This window comes from Mobula hypostoma, chromosome 1, assembly GCF_963921235.1.
Source record: "Mobula hypostoma chromosome 1, sMobHyp1.1, whole genome shotgun sequence".
Lineage (NCBI taxonomy): Eukaryota > Metazoa > Chordata > Chondrichthyes > Myliobatiformes > Myliobatidae > Mobula > Mobula hypostoma.
In genome coordinates this window covers 54,345,688-54,372,194 of record NC_086097.1, presented here as the reverse complement: position 1 = coordinate 54,372,194, position 26,507 = coordinate 54,345,688, and the positions used below count along the sequence as shown (strand labels likewise).

The 26,507-nt window shown below is 39.5% G+C and overlaps 1 protein-coding gene across 1 annotated transcript in view; it reads left to right on the top strand.

Annotated features, from left to right (window-relative positions):
• Window positions 1–13,383, top strand: part of LOC134347056 (glia maturation factor beta-like) — a 28,762-nt gene extending 15,379 nt beyond the window's left edge. Inside the window, exons 6-7 of the mRNA XM_063049111.1 lie at window positions 10,172–10,245; window positions 10,602–13,383. Coding sequence (XP_062905181.1) covers window positions 10,172–10,245; window positions 10,602–10,673 — 146 coding nt within the window. The 3' untranslated portion in view covers window positions 10,674–13,383. The remainder of the gene's footprint in view (window positions 1–10,171; window positions 10,246–10,601) is intronic.
• Window positions 13,384–26,507: the final 13,124 nt, after the last annotated feature.

Below are 26,507 nucleotides of genomic sequence, written 5' to 3'. Positions count from 1 at the left end.
GTAGAAATAATGTATGTACAGTGTAGTATCACTTACGGGAATTGGGAAGACATCGAGCACACTGATGATGGTGTGTTAGGCTGAGTCGTCGCAGGTTGGGGTGGTGCAGTGGCCCCCACCCTTCGGGCAGCGACCCGATACCGATCCGTGAAGCATGCAGGGGTACAGCGGTAGCCGGGAGGCACACAGCACATCTTTAAGAAAAAAGCCAAAATAAACATGCCAATTAATTAGATGCTGCCTGGCATGTAATTGTCGGCCCAGATCAGAGACGATTACCAATTGCGTCACTTCTGATCTGGGCCGACAATTGCGTGCTGGGCGGCACCTAATTAATTAGTTTATATTTCGGCTTTTTTCTTAAAGATGTGCTGTGTGCCTCACGGCTACCGCTGCATTCTCCACGAATTGGTATCTGTCCGCGGCCTGGGAGTTGGGGTGGTGGGATACTAGGGTGTCGTCTGTTTCCATCAGGGCAAGCAGGTCATCTTCTATGTCTGCCTGCCTCGCTGTTGAAGGTCAAGGTTCGTCGTCTGATGTGGAAGTCTTGAAAAGCGACAGTATGCTTGACTGCTGAGCCTGGCGCCTTTTTCTATCATAGAGTTCTTTGTAAGGACTCAAACCATCTTGCAAGTATGCCCTAAACCAATGTACCCTTTCAAAATTAAAGTCGTACTTTTAATTACTCACTCGGTTTCGATTGTTATCCTTTCCTCTTCCAATTGCATCAGCTCTTCATCAATCAGTTCTTGGTCATGGGATGCCAAAACCTCTTCAACATCAGCTTTGTCAACTTCCACAAGCCAAACACGTTGTCCTTACTTCGTTCACCATGATCAAAATGCTTAATTATGTCTAGTTTTACACCAAGTGTAACACCCTTTCGAGCTCTTTTAGGCTTTTCCAATACCTTAGAACTCATCTTGCAAATGGCTGCTCACAGGCACGTGTTGAAGCAATGCCGGCAAGAATGCCATTCCCGGGGAGAGCGGCTACTTGGGGCATGCACTGCTTTTTCTGTACGCTGCCTTTTTTCGTAACAGTGAAAACACCTTTTGTTAGCGAAAACAGGGAACTAATGTAGGTCTTTCGTAACAGTGAGGTTTCGTAAAGCGAATGTTCGAAAAGTGGGGGACACCTGTACTGTGAATAGCTAAGCGAGTAAAAGATGACCTAATTTCTAAAAGGCATAAAGTTAAAGATGACACATTTCTTTAATATTTTAAGCAAGATTACTTTTTTATTTTCATATTTTACAGTTTCAAAAATAGCAAAAAAGGAAAAGGGCCCGAAGCAAAGGTTTGGGCACCCTGCATGGTCAGTACTTAGTAACACCCCCTTTGGCAAGTATCACAGCTTGTAAACGCTTTCTATAGCCAGCTAAGAGTCTTTCAATTCTTGGTTGGGGGATTTTTGCCCATTCTTCGTTGCAAAAGGCTTCTAGTTCTGTGAGATTCTTGGGCCGTCTTGCATGCACTGCTCTTTTGAGGTCTATCCACAGATTTTCGATGATTTTTAGGTTGGGGGACTGTGAGGGCTATGGCAAAATCTTCAGCTTGTGCCTTTTGAGGTAGTCCATTGTGGATTTTGAGGTGTGTTTAGGATTATTATCCTGTTGTCGAAGCCATCCTCTTTTCATCTTCAGGGTCGCGGCCTGAAAAGTCGACTGTACCTCTTCCTAGAGATGCTGCCTGGCCTGCTGCGTTCACCAGCAACCTTGATGTGTGAAGATTATTAAGGGATTGGACACGCTGGAGGCAGGAAGCATGTTCCGGCTGATGGGTGAGTTCAGAACCAGAGGCCACAGTTTAAGAATAAGGGGTAGGCCATTTAGAACGGAGCTGAGGAAAAACTTTTTCACCCAGAGAGTGGTGGATGTGTGGAATGCTCTGCCCCAGAAGGCTGAGGAGGCCAAGTCTCTGGATGCTTTCAAGAAAGAGATGGATAGAGCTCTTAAAGATAGTGGAATCAAAGGTTATGGGGATAAGGCAGAAACTGGATACTGATTGTGGATGATCAGCCATGATCACAGTGAATGGCGGTGCTGGCTGAAAGGGCCGAATGGCCTACTCCTGCACCTATTATCTTTTGTTCTTTTCATGAAATTCTGCACCCTTTTTTCTCCAAACATACCTTTGCTCATTGTGGCCAGAAAGTTCTATTTTAACTTCATCAGTCCTCAGGACTTGTTTCCAAAATGCATCAAGCTGTTTAGATGTTCCTTTGAAAACTTCTGACGCTGAATTTTGTGGTGAGGATGCAGGAAAGGTTTTCTTCTGATGACTCTTCCATGAAGATCATATTTGTGCAGATGTTGCTGCACAGTAGAACAGTGCACCACCACTCCAGAGTCTGCTAAATCTTCCTGAAGGTCTTTTGCAGTCAAACGGAGGTTTTGATTTGCCTTTCTAGCTATCCTACGAACAGTTCTCTTGGGAAGTTTTCTTGGTCTTCCAGACCTCAACTTGACCTCCACCATTCCTGTTTACTGCCATTTCTTAGTTACGTTACAAACTGAGGAAACAGCTACCTGAAAACGCTTTGCTATCCTATAGCCTTCTGCTTTGTGGGCATCATTTATTTTAATTTTCAGAGTGCTAGGCAGCTGCTTAGAGGAGCCCATGGCTGTTGATTGTTGGGACAAGGTCTGAGGAGTCAGGGTATTTATGAAGCTTTGAAATTTGCATCACCTGGCCTTTCCTAACAGTGACTGTGAACAAGCCATAGCCCTAACAAGCTAATTAAGGTCTGAGACCTTGGTAAAAGTTATCTGAGAGCTCAAATCTCTTAGGGTGCCCAAACTTTTACATGGTGCTCTTTTCCTTTTTTTTAAACTCTAAAATTGTCAAAACAAAAATAATACACTAATCTTGCTTTAAATGTTGAAAAGAATGTTTCATCTTCAACTTTATGACTTTTGGAGATCAGTTCATCTTCTACTCACTTAACTATTCACAGTAACAGAAGTTTTGACCGGGGTGCCCAAACTTTTGCATGCCAATCATATGATATCCATAATACCAATGGTAATTTTTGAAATAACAACATCCACAGCCTTTGAGAGCATGGTATTCCAACCTGAAATGGAACACTTGCCTAACTTCATGTGAAACATTGTTAATGTCCAGGAATGTTTGTGCTTCAGTGGAATTGCCTTGTGTTATTCTCAATTCTTGGGAACGTAGGCTTAGTTTACACAAGCTTTCCTGATAGCATAGTCCTTGATCTCAGGAATCAGTCTTGTATATATTCATTCCAATCTTCTTAGGCAAATTGTAACCTTTCTTGGGTAAGGAAATTCAGTGTTCCTATGATACTATAACCAAAATCCTAGATAATCAGAGTAACTGTTCTTCACTCTCTTCTTCCAGTTTGTGTACCACAAAGGGTGATGTGATATTTAATTTTCTAATTTTTTTGCTCCACATTTTCTTCCTTCATGTGCAAAGATTCCGATGCCTCTGAATGCAATTATTCTTCACATTAAAGAAAAATAGTCTTCCTGTCAAAATAAATACTAACCTCCAAATGAATACATCTGCATGTTCTTGCCCTTTGGCATGTTTCTTCATTGTCTCTTGCACAGGTTTTTGTTTTACTCCATGCACTCTCCAACATATTATACTTGAATTCATGTAATTGATGTATTTTATTAGAAGTTACACACCAAACAACGATTCATGCAATAGAGAATTATTTAATTTTGAATCTGCCATGGTAAAACTGATTGATTAATTTACTCCTATTCCTAGTTTTCAATTGAATAAATCCTCAGTGCAGGTGAATATACTATATCACTTGGGCTGCTGGGTGTCTGTCAGTTAACTCTCTTGTATCAAGGACAATCTGTATTATTTCAGTGATTTATTACTTTATTCTGGTAACTCCCTTGGGTTGTAGGCCACTTATGCAATTTCTTCATCAGTTGGGTCTACACCCCAGGAATTAATCTGGTCTGCATACACCGTGCCAACTTCAAAGCAAGTATATTCTTAGCCAGAAAATGTGACTAAGACTGAATATGCAGTCTCACGGCCCTCAGCAATACCTTTCTACTCTAACTACTTGCCAAAGATACCATAACAGTTGCCTTAAATGTGTATTGTACCTGAAATTACCTTGTGATTCCTCCACACATCATTGGACAGGTACATGGAGGGGAAGGGGCTTGGTGGTTCATGATCTGAACTCGGACTATCAGAGAGAATGCTATGGTCAACATGGATCAATAGAGTCAAAGGGCCTTTTCCCCTGTTATATTACTCTGCTGAACGACCAACATTTGCTGTTTCTGAAAAGCAAATGTTTCCCTTTGGTCTTCCATTAGAACTGGAAAAGTGAGAAAAGACAGTGTGTTTTAAGGTCCAGAGGGGGAAAAGAGATGAATGAAGCAAAGGGAGTATTTGTGATACCAAGATTGGGAGGTGACATATCCTGCTGATGCAGTCCAAGACAGGGCAATCAGTGTTAATCACAGCTGGTCTGTTTGAACAAATAAAAATAGATAAATGAGGGAAAAAATGTGAGAACTAGAAATGAAAATCATACCAATTGTCAGAGTGCTGGAAATATTAAGCAGCATCTGTGGTAACTGAAACACAGAATTATGTTTCACCTAGATGACCTTGCATTACTGGCTAGTTCTGACACAAACAGGGAAGACAAGTTGTCTGAAATTGTTGAACTTCAGGACTGCAGTGAGGCCAGATAGAAGATGATGTTCTGTCCTCAAGCCAACGTTGGATTTTGCTAGCGCAGTGCAGGGGGCCGAAGAGTACAAGTGAGAAGGAGAATTAAAGTGACAGGTAACCTGAAGCACAGTCATAGCTGCAGATGTTTGTTTTACCTTTATAGTCTTGCCTTGATGTATTTCCAGCATTTTATTTTATTTCAGATTTCTAATTCAAATACTGTTAATTTCTCCCTTCTGCTCACTCATCTTTTTTTACTTGCATTACTCCAGACAGAGATTTTCATTAATAAATGTACATCACCCTCTCAGATCACATCAGCAAAATGTGTCAGTGTCTGCCATGTCATAAACATCCACTCTGTGATCTTCTCTGCAATTTAAAACTTGATTTTCAGTTCAGATGCAAGGTCACCGACCAGAAACATTATCTTTCTAAGACAATGAGAGGCATTGATCATGTGGATAGTCAGAGGCCTTTTACCAGGGCTGAAATGCCTAACACGAGGGGGCATATTTTTAAGGTGCTTGGAAGTAGATGGAGAGGGGATATCAGGGGTAAGTTTTTCACACAGAGTGTGGTGGTGCACTGCTGACGATGGTGGTGGAGGCAGATACAATAGGGTCATTTAAGAGACTCCTAGATAGGTGCATGGAGCTTAGTAAAATAGAGGGCTATAGGCTAGGGAAATTCTAGGCAGTTTCTATAGTCGGTTACATGGTCGGCACAACATTGTGGGCCGAAGGGCATGTAATGTGCTGTAGATGTCTATGTTCTATGTCCTTTGTTGCTCTCCAACATACAATTTAACCTTCTGAGTATCATCAGTATTTAATGTATTCACTAGTTTTTCCATTGTTTAAAGAATCCTCTTGCCCATTCACTTACCTTGGCTATATCACATCAAAGATTCCTTGCCTCAGCTTCAGGTTTCAGAGTGATTGGCACTGATGACCCCTATTTCCATCTAGGGGGTCAGTATGGACATGGTGGGGATTACAAATACCTGGGGATACGAATTGACAATAAACTGGACTGGTCAAAGAACACTGAGGCTGTCTACAAGAAGGGTCAGAGCCGTCTCTATTTCCTGAGGAGACTGAGGTCCTTTAACATCTGCCGGACGATGCTGAGGATGTTCTACGAGTCTGTGGTGGCCAGTGCTATCATGTTTGCTGTTGTGTGCTGGGGCAGCAGGCTGAGGGTAGCAGACACCAACAGCATCAACAAACTCATTCGTAAGGCCAGTGATGTTGTGGGGATGGAACTGTACTCTCTCACAGTGGTGTCTGAAAAGAGGATGCTATCTAAGTTGCATGCCATCTTGGTCAATGTCTCCCATCCACTACATGTACTGGTTGGGTACAGGAGTACATTCAGCCAGAGACTCATTCCACCGAGATGCAGCACAGAGCGTCATAGGAAGTCATTCCTGCCTGTGGCTGTCAAATTTTACAACTCCTCCCTTGGAGGGTCAGACACCCTGAGCCAATAGGCTGGTCCTGGACTTGGTTTCCACCTGGCATGATTTACATATTATTTAATTATTTATGGTTTGTATAGCTGTATATATACTCTATTCTTGGTTGGTGCAACTGTAATGAAACCCAATTTCCCTTGGGATCAATAAAGTGTGTCTGTCTGTCTGGAGGTTGAGCAGCTATTTCCTTTAACTGAAGAATTTTTGGATAAGGGATTAGCCAGTTTGAGTTAAAATAAGAAATGTCGTAAATATATATTTTTTGGGTTTCTCCAAAAGAGCTGAGATTGATCAGTCAATGAGCCTTTCAGGTCTGAGGTTAGTAGAATTGGTCATGAGTTTGGGTTTGAGTCTCAGAATCAATCATAACCTCATTTACTGTTGTAGCAGTATCGAATGCCCTTTGGCTTTGTGTTTGATCTTTGACACAACGTTCCTGCAGCCATCTGCAATGCCCAAAGGTTTTTAATATTATATAGTTGTGAAGCTTAGCAAGTGAATTAAAAATTTTCCTCCTCCTGAACCACATGCTTATGATTTGTTTTTTAATGTGTGGCTTTAACCACATGAAAATTAAGATAAGATCTTTTGTGGCCTCGTTATTTAGCACAGCCACTTGTACATTACCGAAAGCTCTGAAAAGCCAAATGCACTCATCTCTTGTTGTTTCTTATCTATTCTAGAAGCGATAACACCAAACTCTAGATTTGGAAATGTAATTTCCTTTTGGTAAATGATGTTAGTGTTTTCTAAGCAAACTGTTACTACATTCCTGTTCGTTTATTCCCCAAAAGTGTGTGACTAAACAATTTGTTACCCACACTAACTTGTCCTTAATTTGGTGAGCACTTTTTAAAAATCATTTATGATCTTTGAGGTGAAGATGCTGGTAAGTTCCAGGAGTGTGTACCTGGCAGGGTACTGAACATCTGTGCAGACCAACTGGCTGGAGTGTTCAAGGACATCTTCAATATCTCACTGATGCAGCTGGAGATTCTTGCTTCCTTCAAAAGAACAGAAATCATTCCAGTGCCCAAGGGGAGCAGGGTGAGCTGCCGCAAGGACTGTTGTGCAGTCGTACTCACATGCACTGTGACGAAATGCTTTGAGAGGTTAGAGGTCATGGCTAGACTGAACTCCTGCCTGAACAAGGATCTGGACCTGCTGCAAATAGGCCACAAGAGGTCTACAGCAGGCACAATGTCACTGGCTCTCCACTGCTTTGGACCACCTGCTCAACAGCGATACCTACGTCAGGCTGCAGATTATCGATTACAGCTCGGTGTTCAACACCATCATCCCCTCACTACTTATCAACAAGTTTCAAAATGGCCTTTGTACATACCTCTGCTTGCAACTGAATCATTGACTTCCTCAGGGTGAGACCACATTATGGATTAGTGAGGGTGACATCTCATTGACACTCAGTTCGGGCGCACCTCAAGGAGGTGTGCTTTGTCCACTGCCCTGCTCTTTCTACACTTATGACTGTGTGGCTAAGCACAGCTCAAACACCACCTGTAAATGTGATGATGACACCAGTACTATTGGTAGAATCTCAGAAAGTGACAAGGAAGTGTTTGGAAATGAGATAGATTGGCTGATTGGTGTCACAGCAACAACCTTGCACTCAACAGCAGCAAGACCAGGGAATTGATTGTGTATTTCAGGAAGGGAAAGTTGGAGAACACACGCCTGTCCTCCTTGAGGAGTGGAAAAGGTGAGCAGCCTCAAGTTAATTTGGGACCAATATCTGAGGATCTATCTTGGGCCCAGCACTCTGATGTCATCATTGAGAAGGCACACCAATGGTTCTTCTTTGAATAGATTTTGTATGTAACCAAAGACTCTTACAAATTTCTACAGACGTATGGTGGAGACTGCAGTGCACTAGACTGCAAGAGGCTGCAGAGAGCTGTAGACTCAGCCAGCTTTATCATAGGCACAACCCTCCCCCCATCATGGGTATCTTCAAGAAGTAATACCTCCGGAAGGCACCATCTGGAACATGCCCTCGTCTTGTTACCACCATGAGCTTGTAGGTACAGGAACCTGAAGCCCCACACTCAATGATTCAGGAACAGCATCTTCCTCACCATCAGATTTCTGAATGGTCTATGAACACCACCTTGTTATTCCTTTTTTATTTATTTTTGTAACTTATTTTTATACCTTGCACTCTAGTACTGCTGCAAAATAAGTTTCTCCATGGATGTTAGTGATAATAAACCTGATTTTCAAACAATGAAGAAATGATACATTTTAAAGTTGACAATGGAATTAAGTGGAGACTCATTTGTGAATATTGATGCTCTCTGGTAATTATTGTTCTTGTCCATTGAGTTATTTTGTCTATTCCAAAGAAATAAATACCATTCATTTGATATTGCAGCCAGTTTTGTGTTCCCTGTTGTAATTCCTTCTGCCTCTTCTTCAAAGGTTATATGGAGGTGCCAGACATTGTAGATGCTGTAAATCTGGAGCAACATGCACAGGTTCTGAAGGAACTAGCAGGTCAAGCAGCATCTTTGGAGGGAAATGGACAGTCAGTGTTTCATGTTGTGACCCTTCATCTGTCTTGACTAGTACAATCGACTGTCCACCTCACTCTAAATATGCTACATGATCCACTAAATACCTCCAGCACCTTTGTGTGTTGCTGAAAGGGTGCGTACTCGCTTTATTTGCTAACACAGATTTCTCACTTTCTTGCACAGACCAGTTATAAAAGTGAAACTCTTAACTGAAAATTAAGAATCTGCAAGACTGTTCCATTGTTATGTATACTCAGTGATTTGTTAAATATAGAATTGCAGAAGCTATATTTTTGACCTAAAATGTAGTTTTAAGCACTTGAAGAACAGTGACAATTAACATGTCAAAATTGAGCTCTAATTACAGAATAGATGTTTTGCCTGTAAAGTTCTGTAAGATTGTCAAATTCATATTTTAAACACAGCACAAAGGAAATTGAAAACCTGCAAGGTGCTCATTTACATTGATATCAGTTTAGTGCATAATGTCAGGTGATGTAAATAATGATACTTAGCATGCTTTCGTACCTGTAATGTACATTGCAATAGTTTATGATTCTCAGTTACTCAATTCATGATTCTGCATTCAGTGCTTGAAGATGCAGTACAGCAGTTGACATCTTTAGAAGATAAACTTTCTTTTGAGGCTTGAATAGGGGAACCTATTTTCTGCTTGGTTGTCATACCCCATCATGGTCTTTAACTATATATCTTAGTTCATTTGAAAAAGTACTCACCCTGACACTACTTCCAATATTTGGTCATAATTTTGGGTTATGGCTTAACATTATGGTAACCTGAGTGAACTGTGGAAAAAGAATTACACTCAAGAATACTGTGTACTGTTCTTATTTAATGAAGAATATACTTTGGAGGTAGTTAAGATAGGTTCACTTGATTTGGTTCCAGGGATGATGGGTTTGCCTTGAAAGGCGGAGCAGATTAGGCCGCCTCATTGGAGTTCAGGAAATTGACAAGAATATATGCTTAGAGAATGTTTTTTAACAGTACAGAAATCTAAATTTAACTGGGGAAGACTATCAGAATAAGGCACTGTCTTCCGTGTGTGTGTGTGTGTGTGTGTGTGTGTGTACATATATATATATATATCAGACAGCTGTGGAAGTTGAATCATTGAATATATTGATGGTCAAGGAAAGTGGCTTTTTAGACTGTAATGGGGTTGTCTCACTGGGATTTGTGAGTGGAGCTTCAATCTCTGCGTGGTACAGCAGTTTTGGGGCTTTGTGACTCACTCTTTTATTCTCGTCCTTAACCTTTATAATTGTGATAATATATGTGTGGAGAGTTTTCTTTGACATGCATATGTTCCTTACCCTTTGTTAAAAGTAGGATGGGCTATGTAAAATAAATACTCTTCATGTATCAATGCAGAACAGTCCCTCTTATGATTTTAAAGATTAGTGGCTTCTAATCAAAGCTTTACTTTCTGCCTTTAATTTTAGGTTGCAAGCCTGAACAGCAGATGATGTATGCTGGTAGCAAAATTGGATTGGTGGATATAGCAGAATTTACCAAGGTGAGAGGTTTGAATTTAACCTTTTTTGTTTCTTAAGGAAAAAGTACTTATATATATAATATATATAATATATATATTTTTTTGCTATTGATAGTGATAGGGCACTGATCATAATTCCTTGCCATCCTCTTCTGCTCCCTTGGATACTGGGAGCACTGTTTAGTACTGGTTTAAAGTGGAGCACATTTTGAGAGCTGTGTTATGATATATAATTTAAAGAAATCTTGTAAAGTTTTTACTGAATTGCTTAAGTATAGCCTATTGTTAAAGAAGCTCTTTTTTAATGAATGTTCCTTGTTGATTTACTTCACAATAGAGACTGGTCTGAGCTGTTAATTTGTGTATTTGTCTTTCAGGTGTTTGAAATTAGAAATACAGAAGACTTCACTGAAGAGTGGCTTTGCAAAAAACTTGGATTTTTCCGTTAACAAAGTTACAGTATTCTGTTTCACTTCATATGAATGACATGAGCTTGAATTTTAAATACGCATATAAACTGGAAAATTAAGTGATTTTTATACTTTGTGTTCAAAGTTGTATTTGGATTTAAGCACTGTGAAAATGTTGAATGCAGTTTTTCAAAACATTAACTTATCAAGCACTTAACCTTGTTCTGTTCTTGGTGTAAGCCAGAAAAATAAGTTAAGGTCAGAGTTTTCGAGCATACGTGGATAGTATGGTCATTTTGACCTCTGGTTTAAGCATAATCCAGGCAATCATCATCATTCTTTTTCCTTTAAGGATTACCAATTAATGAATTTATCTAAACATGTTATTGTGTAGAACACACTACAGTGTGAAAACTATTCTTTTCAGATAAATAGGCTTCTGCGTTGACCCTGCCTTATCCTTCAAATCATCCAAAGTTTTCACATACTGTTTTAAAAATTAAAACACTCTATGACTGTGCTGGTCATGTATTTTATTTTTGATTCTTTCATGAATTTTCCATATAAATTCCATAATTGGTTTTCATTGGTACACTTCAAAACTTGAAAAATATTGAAAAGCCCAATTTGTAGCCATACTAAAATATGTATTCATTAATGAATTAATAGTATCGGTTGACTATTTTAAAGTAAAACCTTATCTTTGGCATATTTAACTTTCATGGTTTTGCGAGTTTTTCTCTGTCATGACCCACATTTTTTGTCTCAAGTGTCTTCACAAGAATCTTCCAAACTAGCAATTATCCTGGCAGTGACAAAGGCATTCCACATAACGAACTTAACCGTCTAAACTAGACAGCCAGTGAGGGAGACTTTCTTCTACTGTTTTTTTTAAGAAGGGTGGTTTTTGAGTTGGATGGCCACAGAACACAATCCATTTGCAGACATTTAATCCAAAGTATTAAATGCCCTGGAAACTGATTATGATTGTTGCCTTTACCTATGCCTTATGACTTACCACCTTGATACTTAAAGGCAACACTCCCAGCAAACAAGTCCCATTCAGCTCTGTAAACCCTGCTCATAAGCTAGTTGAGCAGAATCAGAGAAGGATAAATGGTATTCATGGCTGCTTCTGGAACTTACTCCCTGTGAAAGTTAGTTTTCAGTATCTAGTTGATTTTCTATTAAAGGGGCATTTTTAAAAAATGATTTTTTTAAAAAAACAAATCCCATGGAACACTAAATCTAGTTAGCATATTTGAAAATGTTAAGTCTATACAAATTATACTGAATTAGAACATGTACTGTAAAGTTTAAGAATGAATAAATGGTTTCATGGTGGGTTATTTAGTCTAAGGATACCTTCAGTGATAATTTTCCCCCAGTCTATTTTTTTTTAAGTTGTTCCTATGTCTGTGTTTCTAATTTAACATTTTACTTATTTTAAATCACTTGCAAGGTAGTTTACGACAGGATAATCTCTTGGTTTTGGATTTCAGATAATCTACTTGCATTTGAATAAGTTGGATTCAGCTAAATAGGTTTCATTTTGTACAAGAAAATCTTAAATTCCATTTGTTACATATGATTTAAATGATGAAGTTAATGCTTTCAGTGCTTGAGTTAATTAGGCATGTGTGGGTACTTAATGTATTGCAGTAGCAATTGTTGCAATGCTATGGCATCCTTCCCATGGAAGCTGCAAACAGAATTTCATTTATTAAATGGAGACTTGCAGAAGTGTTCAAACTACAATTTACATCTGAATCTTGGCAAATAGTTTTTACACAGTCTCTTTTTCTTACTTTTCTAATGAGCATTCCAAACTGCATTCAGCTGAAAAATGTATGTCTTGTATAATGTCTTGTGCTAAATCCACAGTGATATTTTTAACATCATATTGCTCAATTTTTTAATAGATATTAATCTTGGAATACATTATTTGATATATGTTATGCATTTTGTTTGTTGCATGCTTAATTTGTACCATCTGAAAATGGAATTCATAACTGCTCAATATGTCCAATGTTATCTTAAAACTAAATGGTCAAGTTATTAAGAAATGCAGTCTTGCCAAGATGTCCTTGTATAGTATGAGCATTTTTGCTGCGTTTTTGTTTAATCATATTAAATGTCTACTCATGCCTTTTAATACACCCAGTTCCCAGTCTGGCAACACCTCAATTTTAATTTATTTGTTTTCAAAATGCTATGGTCTTGTCCCTTTCCGATCTCTCGCCCAACTATTTATGCTACTATAGTTTGACTCCTGCAAACATGTGCTTTAATTGCAGTAGCATCAGTGACTATCTTTAACAGCCTATGCTCTGAAATTCTCTCCTTAAACTTTCAGTGTACCTCTTTGTAATTAACTTTAAAAGGAAGCCTTTTGACCATCAGTGCTAATCTATCATTTGATTGTGTCAATTTTTTTTTGTATTTGAAGCTGTGAAGTGCCTTGAGGTGCTTTATTATGTTAACACTATAGACACAAGTTTGTTATTGGGATTACAACTGCATAAAAGAAAATTACAATTTTTGTACCACTTTAAAGAGCTTTTCAGATTGATGTACTGCTCATTTGAATGATTTGTACTAAAATGAGATGTGACATGTCTGTATCCTGAAATGCATGATGCTAGCAGTAAGTATAAAGGTTAACTGTAACTGAACTACATTGTATGTGGTGCAATTATTGATATTTTTGGGTTTCTTTCTGTGGGTGCAAAATAAAGATTTTCATGTACGCAAAATGTGATGCCTTTTTACCCTTCTACATGTTTTCTCTTTTAATATTTTTATTAGTTTCTACATAGAATACAGAGTACAAGAAAGTATATACAGTATAAAGGTAAAAAAAACTACCAATTACAATATATATATATTCATAACAATCTCATTACCCTGTATTCATGTAGGTTAGACAAAGTTATATTGAAATATACTAATTTATTACAAAAAAAGAGTCTAACCCCTACGAAGACCGAAGCTGTTTATTAAGGAGTTAAAAAAAGGTAAAGTACCTTCTTGTACAATAGAATTTAATAATAGCCAACGTCTAAATATAAACAACAAATTGAGGGTTCTGAAAGTTTTGAAAATAATTCAGAAAGGATCCCCACAATATTTGAAAGTCTTGACGAGATTCAGAAATTGAACAACGAATGTTCTCTAAATTTAAGCATGACATATTGTCGCATAACCATTGAGCATGAGTAGGAGGAGAAACATCTTTCCATTTAAACAAAAGTGCCCTCCTAGCTATAAGAGAGCTAAAGGCCAAAATATGTAAGTCAGATGTCTTCAGCTTGATATCTTGTCCTGCAACAATACCGAATAGGGCCGTAAGAGGATTAGGCTTAAAGTTGACTTTGAAAAGTAAAGAAAAAATTTGAAAAACTTCCTTCCAATATTTTTCAAGACATGGACAAGTCCAAAACATATGAATTAATGAAGCTTCTCCATTATTACATCTGTCACAGTAGGGAGATATATCCAAATAAAGATGAGATGGCCTATCTTTAGTCATATGGACTCTATGTACCACCTTAAATTGTATGAGGGAAGGACGCGCACATAGCGATGAAGTATTAACCAGTTTAAAAATTTCATTCCAAGTTTCCTCAGATATCGATGTCTGCAAATCTTGTTGGATTCTTAATTTTGTCTAAAGGAACGTTCCTCGTCTCCAGTAACATACCATAAATATTAGATATTGAACCATTATAAAAAGTTGTCAAATTAAAAATTACATCTAGTAAGTTCTTATCAGAGTTTATAGGTAATATGCATAATTGAGATCTTAGAAAGTCTCTGATTTGTAGATATATAAAAATAGTGAGTTTTGGGTAAGCTATATTTAGCTGACAATTGCTCCAATGAAAAAAAATTTCCTCCAACAAACAGATCCCAAAAACATTTAATACCCAACCCGTCCCATTCTTTAAAACCCAAATCAGTCATGGAGGGTTTAAAAAAATTAGAATAAATGGGACTAGAAAGGGAAAAGCTCAATAAACCAAAATGTTTTCTAAATTGTATCCAGATCCTCAGAGTATGTTTAACTATTAAATTATCAGTTAGCTTACTTACAAATAAAGGAAGTGAGGATCCAAGAAGAGAATTAATAGAAAATTTATTAACCGAGTTAGCTTCTAAAGAAACCCATACCGGACAGTCTACACGATTAATATAGCCAAAACATAAGATGATATATATTAACTGCCCAGTAATAAAACCTAAAATTAGGTAAGGCTAAACCTCCAGACTTTTTAGGTTTTTGAAGATGAACTTTATTTAAATGACATTTATTTTTCTATATATAGGAAGATAAAATAGATTCAAGAGAGTCAAAAAAGGAGTTAGGAATAAAAATGGGTAAAGCCTGAAAAAGATTAAAAAATTTAGGTAGAATATTCATTTTTTCCGCTGGCTGGGCCACGTACTCCGTATGTCAGATGGGAGGATCCTGAAAGACCTGCCATACAGGGAACTGGCCTCCGGCAAGAGAGCACAAGGGCAGCCCCATCTTCGTTTCAAAGATGTCTGCAAGAGAGACATGAAATCACTGAACATGAACGTCGAGAGGTGGGAGGACATCGCAAGCGATTGCTCTTGCTGGAGGCTGGAACTACGCAGAGGTCTAAAAAGAGGAGAAGAGAAGTGCACTCATCGGAAAAAAAGCACCAAGATAACACTGAAGGACAGCGCCTTCAAGTGCAGTGGCTACAGCCGAGACTATCACTCCTGTGTGAGCCTCTACAGTCACAACAGACGCTGCTCTACCAACACAGGCTGAAACAAGACTTTCCTGGCGCAGAGCAATGGTCTCGCGAGACTAACAGATACCACAAAAAAATTAGAATTAATTTGTCCAATCAACGATATTGAAAGAGGTGACCAATTTAATAATATCTTTTTTACATGGTTCAATAAAGTAAAAAAGTTTTCTTTAAACAGGTGTTTGTAATTCTTAGTGACTGTTGCACCCAAATAAGTAAATTGATTCCTTACAATTTCAGAAGGGAGATTAGTATTAATTGATACCAAATTATTTAAAGGAAATAATTCACTCTTATGTAGGTTCAATTTATATCCTGAAAACTGGCTAAAATGGGAAAGTAAAGAAAGTACGCAAGGTAACGAGGTCTCAACATTAGAGATAAAAAGCAATATATCAGCGTAAACTTAAGCGAGATTTTGTGGGTGATACCTCTCCTTAAAATACCACAGATATCATTAGATTCTCAAAAAGCAATGGCAAGGGGTTCTAAAGCTAGATCAAAAAGCAAAGGACTCAACGGACAGCTTTGTTTAGTTCCGTGGTGAAGTTTAAATGGTTTAGATTAGATTATGAGAACACTCAGTCCTCTTTTATTGTCGTTTAAAAATGCATACATGCATTAAGAAATGATACAATGTTCCTCCAGAGTGGTATCACAGAAAACAAATCCCAAGTCAATCGTCTCCTGAGTCCCGGATAGCAGGTGGCAAAAGGGAGAAACTCCCTGCCATAAACCTCCAGGCACCAACAACTGCCGATGCCTTGGAAGCAGCCGACCACAGCCGACACCGAGTCCGTTCATCTGAAAACTTCGAGCCTCCAACCAGCCCCTCCGATACAGCCTCCCAAGCGCCAAACTCTGCCGAGCGCCTTCGACCTAGCCCCGGCCGCCGAAGCAAGCAAAGCCGAGGATTTGGGGCCTTCTGCTCCAGAGATTCTGGTTACCACACAGTAGCAGTGTCAGCGATTTCTCCAGATGTTCCTCCATACTCTCATGTCTGTCTCCATCAAATCAGAATTGTGCACGGTCCCCTACTTGACAGATAACAGATATCATTCACCGGAGAGGCCGCGCGCGCTACGTCGCAACGCCATCTTCTCCTCCTCCTCTGTTGGAATTTTGAAAATTAGTAAGAACCCAAGCAAAATTTAATCCATTGAATAAAATCTGGTCCAAAATTAAATTTTTCTGAGGTTTTAAATAAATAATTCCATTCAACCCAATTGAAGGCTTTCTCAGCATCTAAGGATATCACACATTCTGATATCTCCTGAGGAGGAGAGTAAGTAACATTTAATACACAGCGTATATTAAAATGGGAATGTCAGTTTTTAATAAATGCAGTCTGATCATCAGAAATAATAGAAGGTAAAATATTTTCAATCCTACGAGCCAGAACTTTAGAAAGAATTTTAGTATCAACTTTGAGTAATGAAATTGGCCTATATGAAGGGCATTCAGTTGGATCATTGTTCTTTTTTAGGATAAGTGAAATAGAAGCTTCATAAAAAGATTGAGGCAAACTACCAATTTGAAAGAATCCGAAAAGACTAAGTGGTATAATTAATGAAGAAAAAGCCTTATAAAATTCTCTAGAAAATCCATCTGGACCCGGAGCCTTCCCTGAGTGTAATGAACATATAGCCTCAGCTACTTCCTCATAAGAAATGGGTTGATCCGTCTGTTTGCAATTATCTGCAGAAAGTGCAGAGATATTTAATTGATCTAGATAATTATTCATTACAGTATTATCTATAGGGGAATCAGAACTATAAAGTTTAGAACAGAATTCTCTAAAAATATCATTTATTCCAGAGTAATCAGTTGTTCTATCACCATTAGTTTTGCAAATTTCTTTACTTTGTCTTTTAACTACAGAAGTTTTTTAATTGGTTGGCCAATACTTTGCCTGATTTATCTCAGTGAATGTAAAATTGAGTTTTATCTTTAAGAAGTTGAGTTTCAATTGGATATGTTAACAGAAGATCATATTTAGTTTTAACTTCAACTCATCTTTTATATAAAACAGGATCTGGAGTTATAGCATATTTTTGATCTAATTGTTTCAATTGATTGGCTAATTCAATTCTTTCTTTATTAGCTTTATTCTTAACACTCACAGTATAAGAAATAATTTCTCCTCTACTATAGGCCTTGAAAGTATCCCATACAATAAGATTAGAAGTCTCTTCCTTTTTATTCTCTTCAAAAAACAAAATAATATGCTTCTGCAGAAATTTTAAAAATTCCTTATCAGATAACAAAGTTGTATTAAAACGCCAGAATCTGTTGGTTTGAAGAAGACCAGGGAGTTTTAAAGATAGAAATATAGGAGCATGATCTGAAACGGTAATCTCTTTATATTCACAGGAACGATCTGATGAAATCATTTGACTATCGATAAAATAAAATCAATCCTGGAATATGTATGTTGAACATGGGAAAAAAATGAATACTCCCTATCTAAAGGATGTAAAAAACACCAAACATCAACTATACCACACTTCAATAAAAAGGATTGAATAGACAAAGCTGATTTATTGAGAGACGCTGGTTTAGAAGATGATCAGTCTAAAATTGGGTCTAGCCAACAGTTAAAATCTCCTCCCATCACCAAAGAATAAAGTTTGAGATCTGGTAAAAATGAAAAAAAAATGTTCAAAAAATCCTGGGTCATCTATATTTGGGGCATACACATTGGCAAATACTATTAATTTATTATCTAGTTTTCCTGAAACTATAACAAAATGTCCATTAGTATTAGATATTACTTTATGTTGGACAGAGGAAAGTGTATTATCTGTAAGAATCGAAACTCCTCTAGATTTGGCCTGAAAAGAAGAATGAAAACGAAATCCATTCCAACGGCTAAAAAAACATAAATTTTTCACATTTGTGTATGTGAGTTTCCTGTAAAAAAAATAATAGGGACCTTAAATTTCTTAATATAAGCAAAAATCTTATTACGTTTAACAGGGTGATTTAACCCTTTCATGTTAAAACTGAGTAAATTAACAGCAACACACATCAAAGTTGCTGGTGAACGCAGCAGGCCAAGCAGCATCTGTAGGAAGAGGTGCAGTGGACGTTTCAGGCCGAGACCCTTCATCAGGACTAACTGAAGGAAGAGTGAGTAAGGGATTTGAAAGTTGGAGGGAGAGGGGGAGATCCAAAATGATAGGAGAAGACAGGAGGGGGAGGGGTAGAGCCAAGAGCTGGACAGATGATAGGCAAAAGGGGATACGAGAGGATCATGGGACAGGAGGTCCGGGAAGAAAGACAAGGGGGGGGGACCCAGAGGATGGGCGAGGTATATTCAGAGGGACAGAGGGAGAAAAAGGAGAGTGAGAGAAAGAATGTGTGCATAAAAATAAGTACCAGATGGGGTACGAGGAGGAGGTGGGGCCTTAGCAGAAGTTAGAGAAGTTGATGTTCATGCCATCAGGTTGGAGGCTACCCAGACGGAATATAAGGTGTTGTTCCTCCAACCTGAGTGTGGCTTCATCTTTGCAGTAGAGGAGGCCGTGGACAGACATGTCAGAATGGGAATGGGATGTGGAATTAAAATGTGTGGCCACTGGGAGATCCTGCTTTCTCTGGCGGACAGAGCGTAGATGTTCAGTAAAGCGGTCTCCCAGTCTGCGTCGGGTCTCGCCAATATATAAAAGGCCACATCGGGAGCACCGGACGCAGTATATCACCCCAGTCGACTCACAGGTGAAGTGTTGCCTCACCTGGAAGGACTGTTTGGGGCCCTGAATGGTGGTAAGGGAGGAAGTGTAAGGGCATGTGTAGCACTTGTTCCGCTTACACGGATAAGTGCCAGGAGGGAGATCTGTGGGGAGGGAAGGGGGGGACGAATGGACAAGGGAGTTGTGTAGGGAGCGATCCCTGCAGAATGCAGACAGAGGGGGGGAGGGAAAGATGTGCTTAGTGGTGGGATCCCTTTGGAGGTGGCGGAAGTTACGGAGAATAATATGTTGGACCCGGAGGCTGGCGGGGTGGTAGGTGAGGACCAGGGGAACCCTATTCCTAGTGGGGTGGCGGGAGGATGGAGTGAGAGCAGATGTACGTGAAATGGGGGAGATGCGTTTAAGAGCAGAGTTGATAATGGAGGAAGGGAAGCCCCTTTCTTTAAAAAAGGAAGACATCTCCCTCGTCCTAGAATGAAAAGCCTCATCCTGAGAGCAGATGCGGCGGAGACGGAGGAATTGCGAGAAGGGGATGGCGTTTTTGCAAGAGACAGGGTGAGAAGAGGAATAGTCCAGATAGCTGTGAGAGTCAGTAGGCTTATAGTAGATATCAGTGGATAAGCTGTCTCCAGAGACAGAGACAGAAAGATCTAGAAAGGGGAGGGAGGTGTCGGAAATGGACCAGGTAAACTTGAGGGCAGGGTGAAAGTTGGAGGCAAAGTTAATAAAGTCAACGAGTTCTGCATGCGTGCAGGAAGCAGCGCCAATGCAGTCGTCGATGTAGCGAAGGAAAAATGGGGGACAGATACCAGAATAGGCACGGAACATAGATTGTTCCACAAACCCAACAAAAAGGCAGGCATAGCTCGGATCCATACGGGTGCCCATAGCTACACCTTTAGTTTGGAGGAAGTGGGAGGAGCCAAAGGAGAAATTATTAAGAGTGAGGACTAATTCCGCTAGACGGAGCAGGGTGGTGGTAGAGGGGAACTGATTAGGTCTGGAATCCAAAAAGAAGCGTAGAGCTTTGAGACCTTCTTGATGGGGGATGGAAGTATATAAGGACTGGACATCCATGGTGAAAATAAAGCGGTGGGGGCCAGGGAACTTAAAATCATCGAAAAGTTTAAGAGCGTGAGAAGTGTCATGAAATTAACAGTTTGGTCCATTTTTAATATTATTTAAAGGAAGGGTTAAAATGTAAGTTAAAAACCAAGCAAAAAGTTGGCTAAAAATTTGAAAACAGCTTTTGAGAAAAAAAACATACCCCCACCCATCTCCCAAAGAAAGAAAACCAACCAATAGAAAGTCGGCATCTATGAACTATGGACAAATCCCCCAAAAATCCTGGTGATCGCACCAATTAGTTTCGAGGTTATTTATATTCCAACCTAGACTAAACAATACCCAAACAAGAGATTCAATTCTCATATATCAAAAATACAGTATTAAAAAATACAAAAGGAAATTAGTTACAAAGGTTTACTAAAAGTAAAAGATACAATTATTCATACAGATAGACATTAAACATTAATCTTATATCTTCATGGAAAAACAGACTAAGCAGTTAGCCTTCAAACTTAAAAAACCTTTGTGCTTCAAATGAAACCATTTGAAGAATCCATCTTTAATGAGATTCTCAGTCAAACTGGGTAGCCAAGGGATAGGTTAAAACCCTTATTTAAAAATTTCCAACAGAGCTTGTTTAAACTTAGCACATTCCTGCATAACCTCAAGCGAATAATCTTTGAGAATCTTAATATTCCACCCTATAACCAATCATGCCCCTTCGATGGGATTTGCAAATTAAAAAATTTCCATTTAATCTTGTGTCTTCATGTAAGGAGAAACTAAACAGCTAGCCTTCGGATTTTAAAAACTTTTGTGCTTCAACAGTCGAGCGGGACCATTCAAAAGAACCGTTTTTAAGTGTGATTCTGAGTTGGGCTGGGTAGCGAAGGGAAGGCTTGAAACCCTTATTAAAAAGCTCAGATATAACTTCTTTGAACTTAACACGTTTCTGCATAACCTCAGGTGAATAATCGACAATTCTAATCTTGCGACCATTACAGTCAATCATGCCTCTTCGACGAGATTCGTGAATTAAGAGTTTCTTTGTTTTAATTTCCTGAAAACAGATTATGACTGATCTTGGTCTCTGACCATTAGAAGTTCTAAATGCAGGAGATCTGTAAACTCAATCAATCGTAGGCACAGATGTCAAAATCTCCAGAAATAATTCTGGCAAAAAGTTTGCAAAAAAACTCCATAGGATAATTACCTTCGATTAATTCTTCAAGAACTCATATGTTGTTCCTTCTACTTCTATTTTCTAGGTTGCTAATCTTCTGTCTTGACTTTTTGTTGGATTTCGATTGCTTTTCACAAAGGTTCTGCAATTCATCCACTTCCGTTTCCAGAGCCGACAAATTTTCCTCATTATTTTTAATACGTTTATTGTGTTCACTAAGAATTTGTTGAATACAATCCAATTTACCATCTATTTGTTTAAATTCAGAGCTGAATTGTTGAAATTTCTCAGAGGCTTCTCGTGTATGACTTTGCAGCAATTCCATAATAGAATCCGAAGAGGCAGGAAAATCATCCTTTTTAGTACTTCTGGCACTCCTTCCAGCCATAATGAAAGAATATCACACTTAAAAAAAAAGTTTCAAGACAGGTTGGAAATAGTAAGATAATTAGAGTTGGAGCAACGGCAAATTGCTGTTCTCCATCAGCCACCACCAGGAAATCTCACCCTTCTACATGTTTTTAAAAAGTATTATTATTAATTGGATTACTAAGCCCTAGCAGAAAATTACAGGATTTTTTTCTTAAATGTGCAAATTATTTTCCATCTTGGATGCCACATTTAATCCTGTTCTCATGTTATGGAGTCAAAGAGTAACACAGTTAGGAAGTAAGCCCTTTGGCCCAACTCACCAATGCAGCCAGCCACACAGGTCCCATTTGCCCACATTTGGCTATCCCCTTCTAGACCTTTTTAATTCATTTAAATTCCTTGGTGTTTGGAGGATCTTGCTTGGGACTGCCATTGCAAAGAAAGCACAGCAATGCCTCTATTAGAAGTTTGCACCAATTTGGCATTTCCTCTAAAACTTTGACAAAGCTCTATAGAAGCACCTTGGAGAATATTTTCACCGATTGCATTATGGCCTAGTATGGAAAAGCCGACAAAAAGTGATGGACACAGCTCAGTGCATCACAGGAAAAGCTCCCCCACTATCTATAAGGAGTGGTGTCACAAGAAAGCAGCATCCATCATCAAGGACTGCACCATTTAGGTCATGCTCTATTATGGCTGTTGCCATTGGGAAGGGGTACAGGAGGAGCCGTGGGCTCCACACCACCAGGTTCAGGAACAGTTAATACCCTTCAGCCATCAAGCTTTTGAACCAGCATGGATCACTTCTCTCTCCTCATCACTGGACTCACTTTCAAGAGTTATAATGCATGTTCTCAGTATTTATTTACCTACATTTTTATTATTAGTAGTTTTTCTGCATTTGCACTGTTTTTAGTCTTCTGCACATTTGTCAGACTGTGTAGTTTTTCATTAGTTCTATAGTATTTTGTTCCTGTGAATACCTGTAAGAAAATTAATTTCAGTAGTATAGTATATGGTGACATATAATACTTTGATAATAAATTTACTTTGAACCCTTCCTATTCATGTACTTATCCAAGTTCCTTTTGAATGTTATTGTACATGTCTCAACCACTATCTCATTCTGATCACACACCACCCACTGTGGGAAGAAGTTGTGTCTTAGGCCCCTTTTAAATCTGTTACCTCTCACCTTTGAACCTATGCCTCTTACATCTTTTTTAGTTCCTCTTTTCTAGCGGGAAAAAAGACTCTACATTCACCCTCATGATTTTATCTCTCAATCCGGCACCCATCAATCATCTACATTCCAAAGCATAAAATCCCAGCCTGCCCAACCTTTTGATATTGCTTGGGCCCATGAACCCAGGAAGCATCCTTGTAAATTTTCTCTGGACTCTTTCCAGTTTAGTGGTGTCTCCCCCACCCCCGCCAAAAAAATTGATGAAAATGGTACGCACAATACTCCAAGTGTGTTCTCACCAACATCTTTTACAACTACACCAGTATACTCAGTCAAATACTCAATGTCCCGAATGATAAACTGCAGTGTACCAAATATCTTCTTCACCACCCTGTCTACCCGTGATACCTCTTTCAGCAAAATGTGGACAAATTTCTAACTTCTGTTCTCCAATACTCAGGGCCTGATCATGCATTGCTCAAGTACTACCCTGCTTTGAGAGTAAGAAAATGAAGCAAGATTGACCTTGTATAATTTTAATCCATGAAAGACATGCTAGTTCTGCATAGAAAATTGTGAAGTCTGCTGTTGTGTAATACATTGGAGTCTCATAACTGAATTAAGGCACCTTGCTGATTCTTGAAAGCTAAGAGTTGGGGGCAGAAGTCAGCTCAGTTGCTATTTCTAAGGAGAAGGTGTGTGGGACCTTAATGGCCTGAAGTTCGATAAGTCACCTGGACAAATTGGACTCCACCCCAGGGTTCTGAAAGAGGTAGCTGAAGAGATTGTGGAGGCATTAATAATGATCTTTAAAGAATCACTAGATTCTGGAATGGTGCCGGAGGACTGGAATATTGCAAATGTCACTCCACTCTTTAAGAAGGGAGGGAGACAGAAGAAAGGAAATTATAAACAACACACCAAAATGTTGGAGGAATTCAGCAGGTCAGGCAGCATCGATGGAAATGAGCAAAGAGCCAAATTTCAGCCTGAGACCCTTTTCTCAGGACTGGAAAGGAAGAGGAAAGACACAATAAAAAGGTGGGGGGGGAGGGGAAAAGGGACAGTTCGAAGGTGGTAGATGACACCAGGTGGGTGGGAAGGGTAAAGAGCTGGAGATGAAGAAATCTGATAAAGAGAGGACCATTGAAGAAAGGGCACCAGGGTGAGAAAGAGGTAAGAGGACAGAGTGAGAAATAGAAGAAGGGGAGGGGCGATCTTTTTTCATAAGGATATATTGAAATACATGCCATCAGTTTGAAGGCTACCCAGACAGAATATAAGGTGTTGCTTCTCCATCCTGAGAGTGGCCTCATCCTAGCGCAAGATGAGGCCATGGTGTGACATGTCGCAATGTGAATGGGAATCAGAATTAAAATGGGCCACCAGGAAGCTCCGCTTTTGGCAGATGAAGCGGAAGTGCTCGACGGAGTGGTGTCCCAATTTACAATGGGTCTCACCAATGTAGAGGAGGCCACATCAGGAGCACCCGTCACAATAGATGACCCTAGTAGGTGAAGTATTGCCTACCTGGAAGGACCGTTTGGAGCCCCAAGTGCGGGTGAGGGAGGAGGTGAATGACCAGGTGTAGCACATTGGTCACATGCAGGGATAAGTGTCAGGGGGAGGGACAATTGGACAAAGGATTCATGGAGGGAGCAATCCCTGCAGAAAGTGGAGAGTGTGGGGGGGGGCAGGGGTGCGGGATTGGTAAAGATGTATTTAGTGGTAGGTTCCTTTTGGAGATGGCGGAAATTGTGGAGAAGGATGTGTTGGATGCAGAGGCTCATGGGGTGGTAGGTAAAGAAAAGAGGAACTCTATCACTCTAAAGGCAGTGGGAAGATGGGGTGAGCATGGAAGTCTGGGAAATGGAAGAGATGCGGGAGAGGGTGGCAACAATGGTGGAGGAAGAGAAACCCCGATCTTTGAAGAAGGTGGACATCTCTGATGTTCTGGAAAGGAAAGCCACATCCTGGGAATAAATTTTTACAGGAGACAGGGTGGGAAGAGGTATAGTCAAGGTAGCCGTGGGAACCGGTAGATAGGAAATTATAGACTAGTTAACCTGACTTTAGTGGTTGGGAAGATGCTGGAGTCCATTATTAAGCATGAGGTTTCAGGGTACTTGAAGACATATGATAAAATAGGCCTAAGTCGGGAACTCTTGCCTGAAAAATCTGTAGGAACCCTTTGAGCATAAACACAGGAGAGTCACTGGATGTTGTTTACTAGGATTTTCAAAAGGCCTTTGTCAAGGTGCCACCCATGAGGCTGCTAAACAAGATAAGAGCCCATGATATTACAGGAAAGATACTAGCACAGATAGAAGACTGACTGACTGGTAGGAGGCAAAGAGTGGGAATAAAGGGGGCCCTTCCTGGTTGGCTGCCAGTGACAAGAGATGTTCCATAGGGGTCTGGGGACTAATTCTTTTCACCTTATACGTCAACAGTTTGGATGATGGAATTGATGGGTTTGTGGTCAAGAAGGCACCATATACAAAGATAGCTGATGGGGCAGGTAGTGCTGAGGAAGCAGGGAGTCTGCAGACAGATCTGGAGAATAGGCAAAGAAGTGACAGATAGAATAAATTGAAGGGAAATCTATGCTCATGCACTTTGATAGAAGAAATAAGGGTGTAGCATAGGCTATTTTCTAAAGGGGAACAAATTCAGAAATCAGCAGTCCAAAGCGACTTGGGAGTCCTCATAAAGGATTTCCTGAAGCTTAATTTTCAGGCTGAGTCGGTGATAAGGAAGGCAATTGCAATATTAGCATTCATTTCAACAGGACTAAAATACAAATAAAACAAGTCTGTAATGCTAAGGCTTTATAAGGCATTAGTCAGACCGCGCTTGGAGAACAGTGAGCAGTTTTGGGCCCCTATTGTAAGAAAAAATGTGCTGGCATTGGAGAGGGTCCAGAGGAAGTTCACAGGAATGAAAGGGTTAATGTATGAGGTGTGTTTGATGGCTCTAAGCCTGTACTCACTGGAGTTTAGAAGAACGAGGGAGGATCTCATTGAAACCTATCAAATATAGAAAGGCCTAGATAGAGCACACATGGAAAAGTTATTTCCTGTTATAGGGGATCATAGAACCAGAGGGCACAGCCTCAGAATACATGGATGTCCCTTTAGAATGAAGAACTTTTTAGTCAGAGAGTGATGAATCTGTGGAATTCATTGCCACAGCCATGAAGTCATTGGGTATATTTAAAGTGGAGGATGATGGGTTTTTGATTAGTCAGGGCATCAAAGGTTATGAGATTTAATGATGTTCGCTTATTTGACTCTGAAATTGGTCCTGTTTTTGGACCTGGTGGCTCATAAACAAATGTAAGGGGCAAGTGGGTAGATAACTGAAAGAGTGGTGTGGAGTCCTTCCTGATGAACAATGTCAAAAATCTGACTGAAGTTTAAGTATAAGTAACTACTTATTTCAACATTTTTCTACGAGTTGCAATCCTGTACAAGATACCTCTGATGGACAAAATCCACAATAAGATTTGAAGAGTAAACAGTTGTCTTTTCGGGTGGACACCCTTCAGGAGTTGTGATGAAAGTCTCGGCCCAAAATGTC